The sequence below is a fragment of the Nannobrachium achirus genome, assembly GCF_963921795.1.
Source record: "Nannobrachium achirus genome assembly, chromosome: 23".
Lineage (NCBI taxonomy): Eukaryota > Metazoa > Chordata > Actinopteri > Myctophiformes > Myctophidae > Nannobrachium > Nannobrachium achirus.
In genome coordinates this window covers 3790355-3804796 of record NC_137830.1, presented here as the reverse complement: position 1 = coordinate 3804796, position 14442 = coordinate 3790355, and the positions used below count along the sequence as shown (strand labels likewise).

General features: G+C 41.1%; 1 protein-coding gene across 1 annotated transcript in view; it reads right to left on the bottom strand.

The window, feature by feature from the left end:
* Positions 1-373: 373 nt before the first annotated feature.
* lrrc17 (leucine rich repeat containing 17) overlaps positions 374-14442 on the bottom strand; it is a gene marked incomplete at its 3' end in the record, with an annotated part of 106524 nt that continues 92455 nt past the window's right edge. The window contains exons 6-7 of the mRNA XM_080754545.1: positions 2550-2677; positions 374-685 (exon numbers count right to left, since the gene is read on the bottom strand). Of these exons, the coding sequence (XP_080610671.1) occupies positions 374-685; positions 2550-2677 (440 nt within the window). The remainder of the gene's footprint in view (positions 686-2549; positions 2678-14442) is intronic.

Here is a 14442-nt window from a genome sequence, read left to right as displayed (position 1 = left end):
TTCCTTGTTTTTCCTTTCTAATTTGTAAGGAGAATGGGGCGAATTTTTTTCCAGAAACTTGCAAATGGCAAGAAACCACTCCTTTCCCATTGAAGAGCAGAATCCACCTTCATGGGTAGATTTAAACTTTTAAGTCAGAGAAGGTCAGAAAAATAGCAAAAATAGCTGATCTACAAGCTCAATGTTCTGCAAATCCCCTCAAAGTCTTGCCAATGGCAGGACGCGTGAAGTTTTGAAAAGGCACATCGGTATGTATTTCTTCGCAGATCTGCACCGATCTCAGAAAACGGCTCCTATGGAATCCTCAACACTGAAATCAGTCCCCAGCGCTGAGAACTTCAACCCCTGCCTCCTCCTCGTCCTCGTCCTCCTCCTAACTCAGCCTGATGATCTCAAAGTGTTTGGGCCGTCGCTCCTTCAGAGGAGTGGGCAGCCGATCGCCGTCCCCCTCCTCCATCTCCCCGGCCACCTCCTGCGCCTCCCTGTCCGCCGTGCCCCCACCCTGCCCCTGCCCCGCGGCCCCCTGCCCCGCGTCCTTGGGACACTCTCCGTTGTAGGTCTTGACGTAGTCCTCCACGGGCCAGCCCCGGAACTCCTGCGGATGGGAGCACAGCAGGCCGCTGTAGGACACCCCGGGGTGGTGCTTCAGCCAGTACAGCAGGTAGTGGATGTTGTAGTCACACACCTAGGAACAACATATTATATTATATTATATTATATTATATTATATTATATTATATTATATTATATTATATTATTAGAGCAGGTAGTGGATGTTGTAGTCACACACCTAGGAACAACATATTATATTATATTATATTATATTATATTATATTATATTATATTATATTATTAGAGCAGGTAGTGGATGTTGTAGTCACACACCTAGGAACAACATATTATATTATATTATATTATATTATATTATATTATATTATAGCAGGTAGTGGATGTTGTAGTCACACACCTAGGAACAACATTATATTATATTATATTATATTATAATTATTATATTATATTATATTATATTATATTATATTATATTATATTATATTATATTATTAGAGCAGGTAGTGGATGTTGTAGTCACACACCTAGGAACAACATATTATATTATATTATATTATATTATATTATATTATAGCAGGTAGTGGATGTTGTAGTCACACACCTAGGAACAACATTATATTATATTATAATTATTATATTATATTATATTATATTATATTATATTATATTAGAGCAGGTAGTGGATATTGTAGTCACACACCTACCACAGGAAGATTATATTATATAGTAGATCGGCAATTTTCACTACTTCTTAAACATTTGTGTTCTAATTTGGGGCGGCATAGCTCAGGGGTAGAGAAACCGTTATTAGAGCACGAAGGGTTCCCGAAAGGTTCGAATCCGGGCTCCCCCTGAGTTAATGTCGAAGGGTCCTTGGGCAAGACTCTGAACCCCACATTGCTTCCGGTGAGCTGGTTGGTGCCTTGCATGGTTTCCTCCGCCACCGGTGTATGAATGTGTGCGTGAATACGTCCAAGACAGATGGCCAAGACAGCCCATATCTGTGTGGCTGGTTCTACAGACAGGGATCTCCATATATGGGCATAAAAGGGATTGTATGTATGATGTCAGATGTCATAGACGTCATAGGACTTTCACATAACGAATAACTGAGTAGGTATGTTTGGGCTTTCTTATCTCCATTTACATGGATCTCCATATATGGGTACCAGGGGTCTCCATATATGGGTAACTGGTCCGATATAGATCACTGGCCAGATGGACAAGACATGGTGTGACCTCTGCCTTAGGCGTCTTACTGGTTAGATATATTATAGTGATTCTATAGGCCGGGCATCGCAGTTTAAGCCCCACCCTGTCCTCACTCTGGTCCCGGAAGCGTTTTCCCCATGCATTTCATCCATAGACATTTCATAAAGTATTTATTTAAACGTCTTTTAAGCTTCTGAGGGATCATGACAATAAACACTATTTTTTGCATGCAACGATTAATTAGACAGCTTAAAAAAGGTCAGGGTACAACACTGTGTACATCATTTTTGTCAAAACTGCAGAAACTGAAATCCCACAAAGCATCGTGAATGACATTTATTTATGCCATAAACCACGCTCAGTTTAGTTATCCAGATCAGCATATGGCCTGACATGTAGTGATTTCCATCTCTGAGGCCGCTCTTATCTTCATCTTTAAAATAGTGCAACATATTTGTAAAATAAAGACACTCCATTTTCAAGGTAGCCACGAGACGTCGATGTGACCGGATGTGCAGTTCTTCTCTTTGCGATCATTAAAACATGTTTTTTACTAGAACTAGTTTTTACTAGTGACTAGAGTGAGGAGCATATAGAACCATTTAACAACCACAAGCCTACTGGTAAGTGTTCATTGAATCGTTATGATTGTATGGCTGATAATGAAATCCCCTATGGTGTAAATGAATGGGCAGTTTACTTCCGACACCTCACTGCGACGCCCTATTGAGCCATTAGAGCAGCTAGTGCATGTTTAGGTCACACACCCAGGGGTTGTTGGCCAGCAGGAGGCGCCGTAGGAAGTAGAGGTCCTCCAGAACGCCGTAGGGGAAGTAGCGCAGGCTGTTGTTGGAAAGGTCCAGCTCTCTGAGGTACAGCAGGCCTGAGAACGCAGCTGGAGAGAGAGGGAGAGAGATGAGAGATTTTAACCCATTTAGGCCTAGAATTATTGAGTGCTTTAACCAGTGAAAAATAGCAGATATACAAGCTCACGGCGCGGCACCGAGTGCCGCGCTGCAAGCTTGTAGATCTGCTATTTTTGAAAAAAGTCGTGAAAATGTGTGCAAGTCTGTGAATATATGTTTTTTCAAAGCGAACGTTTGCTACTCAAATGTTGCTTCTGGGTGGTCCCTGGAACTGAATATTTTGAGATGGGGGTCCATGGCCAAATACATATCATTTTGGGGGTCCTTCACATGAAAAGGTTTGAGAACCACTGACATAGTAGTCTCTCAAGAACAGACTAACTGAGCTCCAGTTAAGTGAAAAGGACCTTTTCTTTGACAATGGCTGGCCAGATTGCTGACATAGAAACATAGGTTTATCAAAAAACCATAGAAGGATTCAAAAGACACTCATAGAATCAGGTCAAAATTCAAATTTTCACAATTTTTCAAAAATAGCAGATCTACAAGCTCGCAGTGCGGCACTCAGTGCCACGCTGTGAGCTTGTATATCTGCTGTTTTTCAATAGTTGTAGCATAAAATAATAATATACTATAATGTGTACCCGTTCTAAGGACAACTTTGTTTTTTTACAAAAAGGGTTCATATTTTAGAGAAAAGAAAAGATGAGTGTAAAATGTTTTCATTTCTTTCTTTCTGTCGTTTTAGTGATTTTAAAAATGTTGCAAGATTTTTGCATGCATGCCCCCAGGTTGGGGGCATGCATGGAAGGGTCTAAATATGTCTTTTTAGACACAAAAAGCCCATTCCCAAGATGCACCGCAATCTTTCATGGGCAGATGTGACTTATGGGGGCTGGTGTAAATAGTAACAAAGAAATTGATGGCTTATTGTGTCTAAAAATACATATTTAGCCACTTTTACGCATGCCCCCACACACTGAAATCAAAATACTAAAATCGCTAAAACAATAGAAAGCAGTAAAGGAAAACATTTTAACACTCATCTTTTCTTTTCTCTAATTACAATCTTTGTAAAGAGAAGACTGTCGCACACCCAGTAGCTCCTCTCAAGCAGGTGCGTCGGTCACAAAGTAGTTGAATGAATGAATCTTCAATGAAGAAAATACACCCGCACACTGCCACTTGCAAGTTCCAAGTATAAATTTATTAAAAGCAACGTTTCGGTCGGTAGACCTTCCTCAAGCTCAGCTTGAGGAAGGTCTACCGACCGAAACGTTGCTTTTAATAAATTTATACTTGGAACTTGCAAGTGGCAGTGTGCGGGTGTATTTTCTTCATTGAAGATTCATTCATTCATCTAATTACAATCTAAAATATGAACCCTTGTTGTAAAAAAAACAAAGTTGTCCTTTAACACGTTATGTGCTTTTCCCAAGTCGGGATGTAGCTTTTATATTAAATAACCGTTGCATGTGGTCAGAAGTACCCAAATGGTGATGCAAAAACTAGATTTCGCATGATCCTTTGGGAGATCAATTGGGGGAGGAAATTTGTATTTTTGCATACATATGTATAGTGTTTTGACTATAAAAACACTATATTCAAAAAATGCATCCATCCAACAGTAGGCTATGCATGTCCAGTGAAATACACCCCATTCTTCATTCATCAACCCACCAGGCAGGAACACACCACCAGGGGGCAGTACTCCACCATGTACAGAGGTGGCCGCATGCTCTCTGTCTACTTTATAAGGTAAATCCAAGGCGCTTTACAGAGATTGTACATTACATTCACCCATTCACACACATTCATTACATTCACCCACACACACACACACACACACACACACACACACACACACACACACACACACACACACACACACACACACACACACACACACACACACACACACACACACACACTCATTACATTCAACCATTCACACACACATTCATTATATTCACCCATTCACACACACATTCATTACATTCATCCATTCACACACACATTCATTATATTCACCCATTCACACACACATTCATTATATTCACCCTTCACACACACATTCATTACATTCACCCATTCACACACACACACACACACACACACACACACATTCATTACATTCACCCATTCACACACACACATTCATTACATTCACCCATTCACACACACATTCATTATATTCACCCTTCACACAAACATTCATTACATTCACCCAGTCACAGACACATTGTTTACATTCAACCATTCACTCACACACACACACACACACACACACACACACACACACACACACACACACACACACACACACACACACACACACACACACACACACACACATATTACATTCAACCATTCACACACACACACTCATTACATTCAACCATTCATTCACACACACACACACACACACACACACACACACACACACACACACACACACACACACACACACACACACACACACACACACATTACATTCACCCATTCACACACATTCATACACAGATGGCAGAGGAAACCATGTGCAGCACCAACCTGCTCATCAGGAGCAGTTAGGGGTTCAGAGTCTTGCTCAAGGACTCTTCCACACTAAGTCTGGGGGAGTCCGGGATCGAACTGGGAACCCTCTGTGTTCTAATGATGGTTTCTCTACCCCTGAGCCACTGCCGCCCATATGACAGGCATCCATACTATATAACACTTTCTACATTGTTGTTTTCAAGTCTTTTTGGTACATCAAACTGCCTCATGCTAAGGAAATAGATATCGTAATGACTAGGGATGCAGTATCGGTACTCGCCCCGATACCGGCCTATTTTGCTGTACTCGTACTCGTCCGATATTGCTCACGGCAGCGCCAGATACCATTTTGTTTCATAAATATGTTTGTAACAACATATCAAAAGTCCTAAGACACAGTTTTGTGTGTGTTAGTTCAACTAATGAACAGGGTTTTCACCTTCTCTCACTATAGGCATGAAAACATCATTATTTAAAGCATTTTATTTTGGAGCGCCACACACTATTTAAGCACTTGTACAGAAACTTAACTTACAGTATCGGTATTCGGTATCGGCAAGTACTCAAATTAAGTACTCGTACTTGTACTTGGTCAGCAAAAAAGTGGTATCGGGACATCCCTAGTAATGACTCCTGACCTACTGGGTTAGGGTTGGTATCTGTACCTGGAATCTGTTGGTTCTGACAAGGCTACATATTTACCTTCTAATAAATACGCATGTTTAGAGCTCACCATTAAAAGACTACATACTACTAATAAATACACATGTTTAGAGCTCACCATTAAAATACTACATACTACTAATAAATACACATGTTTAGAGCTCACCATTAAAAGACTACATACTACTAATAAATACACATGTTTAGAGCTCACCATTAAAAGACTACATACTGCTAATAAATACACATGCTTAGAGCCCACCATTAAAGGAGAATTCCGTGGTAAAGGGAAAGGCATTTAGGAGCGATGTAAACAAGCGGAATTGCCTATGGCCCAATTAGGGCTGCCGTTGAGAACTGCACAAGCCATTCGAAAAGAATGCTTTTGTGGATAAAAAAAAAACCACCCGGACCAGTTTTTGGAAGACTACATAACAGGAAAACAAGGTAAAAAAAAAAGCAATTTACCACAGAATTCTCCTTTAAAAGGCTTCATACTTACTTACTAATTGATACGCATGTTTAGACAAGTGCCCCCCCCCCCCCACTCCTCCCCCCCTTTAATGAAATACACAAACACAGCATGAAAAGGGATTGTTGAAGAGCCTAATAGATTGCAGAAACGTGTGTGTGTGTGTGTGTGTGTGTGTGTGTGTGTGTGTGTGTGTGTGTGTGTGTGTGTGTGTGTGTGTGGGAGTAATTGGGCAGTGGAATATGTTTCACGCAGTCCACTGGCTTCAGGCTTTGCTTTGATCTGCAGAGGAGAGGAGAGGAGAGGAGAGGAGAGGAGAGGAGGGGAGGGGAGAGGAGAGGAGAGGAGAGGAGAGGAGAGGAGAGGAGAGGAGGGGAGGGGAGGGGAGAGGAGAGGAGAGGAGGGGAGGGGAGGGGAGGGGAGGGGAGGGGAGGGGAGAGGAGAGGAGGGGAGGGGAGGGGAGGGGAGGGGAGGGGAGGGGAGAGGAGGGGAGGGGAGGGGAGGGGAGAGGAGAGGAGAGGAGAGGAGAGGAGAGGAGAGGAGAGGAGAGGAGAGGAGAGGGGGTGCAGTGAGGGGAGGACAGGATGTGTTTAGAAAGCCAATAAGGATGAAAGGCACAGAGACCCTGAACGTAGGCCAGCCTCGGAGCCTGTTTGCTCCAATCACTGGAACACATCACCATGTGCACACACAGACATCAGAGGGGGCTTGAGCCCCTGCGCCTTTACCCAGATAGATAGATAGATAGATAGATCGATAGATACGATAGATAGATAGATACAATAGATAGATAGATAGATAGATAGATAGATAGATACCTTTATTATCCCAAGGGGGGAAATCAGTTGCCCAGAGGCAGCACAGCAGTATAAGGTTATTTAGTTACAGAGAAGTAAGAAAACGATTAAAAGAAGAAACAAGAACAGAGTACAGAGTACAGTAAGAGCAAGGTACAACAAGAAAGGGAACAAATAATATATAAATATATATATATATATATATATATATATATATATATATATATATATATATATATATATATACATAAAGTGTCCTTAAGCACAACTATCAAAATAGTACAGTGTTCAAATCAAAAGTGACCATAGCAGTCAATGCTAGTTAGTGCAACAAGTATCTCACTGTCATGTCAAACACAAGCAAAAATACCCCAAACTACTAACACAACCTAATAGTGCAGTGTCAAAATAGTCAGTCCATCTGTAAAACAGTGCCTTAAGGATTTTTTTTTTTTTTTTTACCACAAGGGTTCATATTTTGATTGTAATTAGAGAAAAGAAAAGATGAGTGTTCAAACGTTTTCATTTACTGCTTTCTATCGTTATAGCCATTTTATAATTTTGAGTGAGGTGGGGGCATGCGTACAAGTGGCTAAATATGACTTTGTAGACACAATAACCTGGAAATGTCTTTGTTACTATTTACACCAGCCTCCATAAGTCATGAAAGAGTGCGGTGCATCTTGGGAATGGGCTTATTGTGTCTAAAAATACATATTTAGCCACTTGCATGCATGCTCCCATGCATGCAAATCAAAATTGTTGAAAGAGGTAAATGAAAACATTTTAACACTCATCTTTTCTTTTCTCTAATGTCTAAAATATCTGAACCCTTGTTGTAAAAAAACAAAGTTGTCCTTTAAAATGCCCTCTTTTCCATGTAGTACATGAAGGCAGCGTTCAAGAGAGTAGCCTTTTCCAAACTCTCCTGAACTTGAACGCAGCCATTTCGCATGGCTGCTATTTTCGATATTTTCACCAAAAGCCCTTTTTGAATGTTCAGCCCCACCTCTCTAACATTCTCTCCACGTCCCTGCCCACCAGCACCACAGGCCTGTGTTTGTCTGCTCCATGCCAAGCAGCATTCTCCAAACCCCAGCAGGTCATTGTTGTTCTCCTTCTAAGAGTTCAGTGCACACGCAGTCCGCTGTGCTCAATAGTCTGTCTTTAAGGCAACAACTCAGGCTACTGTCAGAAGGTCTACGGGCCAAAACCCTGCCTTAATAAAAGTTTATTGATGAAGTGAAGGTGGCTTATTCTATTTAGTCCAGAGATGGACAGAGTACTCGACCCCAGTACTTGAGTACTCCTGGTCAAAATGTATTCCACTACCAAGTGAAAGTAGCCCAGTCAAAGAAAATACAAGTAAAAGTAAGCGTATACATTTATTATTTTTCACAATTAATTTATAGGACCTTTTATCTCTTGTTTCAGAGAAGTAACTCTGAAAGCACTGCATGCACTGATGTGCTTGCTTGTAGAGGGAAATCGCGCTTTTTCGACCAACATTTCGACCAGAGGGTTAGCGACTCACTCCACAGAGGTTAGGGTTAGGGTGAGGGTTAGAGTCGGGTGTCGAAAAGATGAAACAGCGAGACGCTTCCGCTTGTAGAACCATTACTTTACACAAGGCGTGTAGAAACAAAATAACAAAGAGAATAATTTGACTCCTACATTCCTACACAAGATGTAACATTACAAAAACGTAACGTGTAAAAGGAAGGCAAACAAGGGGTTCGAGTGTAGTATAGGTTCAATTCTGCTTTGAAAATGTCAAAACAGCCAACCTAAAAGTGCTGAGAGTGAGACAATGGAGACAGACAGTAGGACAGCTGAGAGACAGACAGTGTAGGAGAGACAGACAGTAGGACAGCTGAGAGACAGACAGTGTAGGACAGGGGCCTTCAACAGGGGGTCCAGGACCCCTAAGGGGTCCTCAGAGTTACTAAAGGGGTCCTCCAAAACTGAGTGATAGAACCCTTTTCCCCTTTTTTATGTTACCCACTTGAACCTAGTGTCCATATTCTGAGAAGGCTATTTTCGGCATAGAGGTTTGGTATAGAGGGAAAAAAGAGCAGACTAAGTACAGAGTGAAAGGTCAAGTTTATTAAGTATCGACGGTTCAAGTGGTTACACATTGACATGAATCCAAAATACACTGATGATTGTGCTGTCAAACAATGAAACTATATGGAATCTATGAAAAGGTTGTGGTGGTCCCTGCTTCATCTCTCTCTCAGCTAAGGGGGTCCTTGGCCTGAAAACATTGAAGACCCCTGGTGTAGGAGAGATAGACAGTAGGACAGCTGAGAAGGAGACGTAGGAGACACAGAAAGCTGCAGTGTAGCGGCAGCGCTGTGGGAATCTACACTCGCTTTGCTCGTTTTCACCACATTCTCACAAAAAGCAACATGTGGGAGTCATTCAACTCTTCCAGACAAAGTCTCAGAGTCTTCTGTCTGTTAAGACTGCTTATAATTCAGACGCTACCATGTTTATTGTTAAAAAAAGCGCCGTAACAAAAGGCCTTACATGGTAGTAGAAGGCATCCATTATCTAGTCAATGCTTCCTTGCTTCTATCTGGGACGTATTTTAATGAATAAACTGTTATTTAGATCATGGGTTTTCAAAGTGGGTGACGGGGCACCCTGGGGTGCCGTGACGGCAGTCCAGGGGTGCCGCAAGATTATTTGATAATATTTGGAATTTATTTTGACACTGGAAAAAATATTTAGTATCATTTTAAACTTGAAGTACAAAGTTATTTTTAGTCAGTTATAACAAAATGGCTGTTATCTCAACGTTTTCCTCGCAACATAATCACTAAAATATCGTCACTGTCGGGCAGAAACCTCGTATCTCCAAGTTTCAAATGTGTACGTCTTTTGGTAAAGCAACTGTCAAGCCTGTCGCACAAAACTAGTGAAAACAGCTGATCTACAAGCACACAGCGCAGTACATTTTATAGATGATAAATACAAAACGAATGGTTTTGGACATACAAGGTTTCCATCCGACAACGACGATATGCTATAAATATAAGGTGCTGGGAGTGAAAATTATAATGTAGGGCCCAGGGGTGCCTTGGATTAAAAAAATATTTATGGGGTGCCCTGAGACAAAAAAGTTTGGGAAACCCTGATTTAGAGTATGTTAATACAATATAACTACAGTAACACTTCTGCTGTGTTTGGAGGTTTTCCTCTTTTTTTTCTTCTTCTTTTAACATTTTTTTTTTTCATATTTCAGAACAGAGGCTTTTGTCCCCCAAAATAATCACATTTGAACTGAGGACCCCCCCAAAATTTGAAATGAGGATCCCCAAAATAATCACATTTGAACCTGACAAGCACTTGGAATTGCAGGCATTACATTTAGTCTGACTCATTCCGTTCCACTGATAAATATTGGGAAAATAGCTGAACTGGCTTGGCTGTTACTTTCACAGTGTCTGCCTCTTTCTCATGTAACATCTGACAGTTTGGCCGATTTGGTATTAAATAGGTCTTATAAATCATTAAGGTGTAACTTTACAAATGTGCAGATTTTGTCTCATTGGTGGGCTGTGGACAGTTCAGAAAGCTGTACACCAGTGACATCATCAATTGGTTTGTGTGCATGCGTGAGTGCGTGCATGTGTGTGCGCATGCGTGCGTGTCAACCATCTCTCAGTAATAGTAGCTGTTAGGGCTTTCACGAATAGTGATTTTTAGTATTCGAATTATTGGACCACAAAGTATTCGAATAGTCAAATATTTGGTGAATGCCCTAGTAGCTGTAAATGCGGTCCAGAGGTTTTATGGAAGCAGGAAATTCTAACAACCTGGCTCTGACTGCATATCAAGCTCATAAGCACACTGCAGAGTAGTTCTGACTACATATCAAGCTCATAAGCACACTCCAGAGTAGCTCTGCCTGCATATAAACCTCATAAGCACACTGCAGAGTAGCTCTGACTGCATATAAACCTCATAAGCACACTGCAGAGTAGCTCTGACTGCATATAAACCTCATAAGCACACTGCAGAGTAGCTCTGACTGCATATCAAGCTCATAAGCACACTCCAGAGTAGCTCTGCCTGCATATACACCTCATAAGCACACTGCAGAGTAGCTCTGACTGCATATAAACCTCATAAGCACACTCCAGAGTAGATCTGACTGCATATCAACCTCATAAGCACACTGCAGAGTAGCTCTGACTGCATATCAAGCTCATAAGCACACTGCAGAGTAGCCCTGACTGCATATCAAGCTCATAAGCACACTCCAGAGTAGCTCTATATATTATGAAGGCCTGGAAGGCTGACTGTCACTTTATATCTCTGTCTTCTTCTCTGTCTGTACCTAAAAAAATAAAATAAATATTATAAAACAGTCCCTCTATACCAGCAGGTAATATAATAATACTAAGGTATTTATTTATTATGTGGCATATTGTTACATACGTACATACAAAATCAACTGTACTGTAGATGTTGTCCACCAAAATCTTGTGGCATTTAGTCAACAAAAACTAGACTAAAACTAAATACAAAAACACAATGCAAACAGGTCTTACAGATACAGTAGTGGCATATGTCCGTGCCTATATGTATAGCAGCATCAACAAAGAAAGAAATACCGATGGTCAAAGCAACATTATGCTGTCAGAAGTCAAGTCACTGTGTGTGCATGCGTGCGTGTGTGTGTGTGTGTGTGTGTGTGTGTGTGTGTGTGTGTGTGTGTGTGTGTGTGTGTGTGTGCGTGCGTGCGTGAGTGCGTGCGTGCGTGCGTGCGTGCGTGCGTGCGTGCGTGCGTGCGTGTGTGCGTGCGTGCGTGCATTCATCAAATATTAGAATATTCAAATATCAAAGTCATTATTCAACGTTGTTCACCGAAGTCGAATTATTATGTTTTTTTTATAGTTTTCTCTTTAAAAATATATAGTTTATAAAGCTTGGCTAGATAGGAAGTCATAAGAATGAGTTGTCAATGCACCTGGTGGATGAAATTGTTAATGCTCTATATACCAAGGGTTCTCAAACCTTTTTAGGCTGTGACCCCCAAAATAAGCATATTTGAACTGGGGACCCTCACCCTGACAAGCACTTGGAATCCACCGTTTGTCAGCCTTCTGATTGGTCCCTGAGACTCCCTGACTGGCCAACCAGAAAAAATCATTCACTTTTTGCTATCGGGGGTGGAGTTTGTGCAGTGGAGAATGTTGCTTTAGGCTTTCATCACCGTGGGCACTGCGCGAGGCGAACGTGCAGTACGGCCCCGCGAGGTGATAGCGATTTCGCTCATTATAATGAATAAGCTTCAACAGACTAGTTCACATGGACCTTATCAATGTAACTAAGAGTTACGATTGGGTACATATATTTTAAATGGGCAGAATTACGAAAGCCAGCCTATTATGTGAGTAGAACTATAATCTGGCTGTCATCTTCCTACCCAAGATGCACTGCGCTTTCTCTTTCCATTTATCTCCTCTGCATGATCCAGAGGATTAAACTAATTAAAACATATATTTTCGGGGGAAAACTACTGTTTTGCTATGTAACTACTGTACTTTTTTCATCCCTTTTTATTAATATCACGTAGATGTGTTTTTTTTGGTACTTTATATAGCTGTAATGAGGCTATGAAAAATCTTTTTTCCCCCATCCACTTCCACTATAAAAGAATCTGCAATGGTGTTTCTGTCCCACTGGGATTAAACAAATTAAAACATATATTTTCGGGGGAAACCCCCTGTTTTGCAATGTAACTACTGTACCTTTGTCTTCCCTTTTTATTAATATCACCTAGATGTTTTTCCTTTGGTACTTTAAATTGCAATAATGAGGCAATGAAAATACCCTCTCCCCCCATTCACTGCCACTATAAAAACAATCTGCCCAGGGTCATTTGTACCACCATAGTAACAGGGCAGAATGGGGCGGGATTTGCAAATGAGAGAATTGTAGGTATTACAAGTAATGTGACTCGGTTCCAGGGCCGGATCTAAGCTCTAGTAGTAGGTGGGGCGAGAGGAAATGCCAGGGGGGCAACCTCTGAAATTTTTTTAGGGGGTCATAACGCCTGAAATGCATAAAAAACTATGCATTTTGGCACACTTATACCTATAACACGATACAGGTGTTGCCTTTTGTCTGTCCTCTACCCTGAAACCTTCCCAGCTTGGTTGAACCTGCCAGGGGTCTGACCCCTGCTGGTATAGCCCCCAGGGTCACAGAGGCACACAAGCCTCCCCACCACGGCAAGGTAGCAACACAGGGAAGGTTAACTAACTAACTAAACTAATTACCTAACTAACTAACCTAACTACCTAACAGTCTGTTTGTCTGTCTGTCTGTCTGTCTGTCTGTCTGTCTGTCTATCTAGTGTCATATCTGTCTGTCTGTCTGTCTGTCTGTCTGTCTGTCTGTCTGTCTGTCTGTCTGTCTGTCTGTCTGTAGTGTCTGTCTTTCTGTCTGTCTGTCTGTCTGTCTGTCTGTCTGTCTGTCTGTCTGTCTGTAGTGTCGTATCTATCTATCTATCTATCTATCTATCTATCTATCTATCTATCTATCTATCTATCTGTCTGTCATATCAGTGTATCAATCTATCCATCCAGTATCATATCTATCATCTAACTCGTGTCGTCAGTGTATCAATCTATATCTATATCAGTTTATAGTATCATTTGCATTCATCTTTGTCAATCACATCAGTTTATATAGCTATCACACCAGTATCATGTCTGTCTTTTGTCTATCACATTATTTATCATTTCTTTAGCCTTTTGTGTTTTTTTGTGTTTTTTTCTTTTTTTACTTTTTTGTGTATTTTATTTCTTAAGTTATTTGACTTGTACTGTACACAGCATGGTGTGTCATTGGTATCATTGGTACTTTAAAGAAGTCAGCATCAATAATTATAACAACAGTCTTCTGCTTTTCTGTGCAAAAACCCTAACAAATGTATCCATATCTAAACCAGTTGTTATGGCCTTCTCGTGAGCCAGAATCACCAAACCTTTCTTTCTCTCATGTAGCATAGAGCGGCGGAAGGGGGTAAGGACACGAGACAAAGTGGAGAAAGAGCTCTCGCATGATGCAGATGATATTCCAATCACAAGAGAAGTCACATACATACGATGGAGCTCAGGAAAGGCTTTCTTACATTTATTTAGGCATTTACACATGGTGGAGAGGTCTACTTTAATACCAGAAGGGAACTCTTTTTCCAACATTATCTTTGCAACAACAATCTCATTAGAAAGTTTGTCACTGCGTGCACCTGTCATCTTCTGCAGGGGACTCAACATGGCAACATCTAGAAAAGAGGGAGATT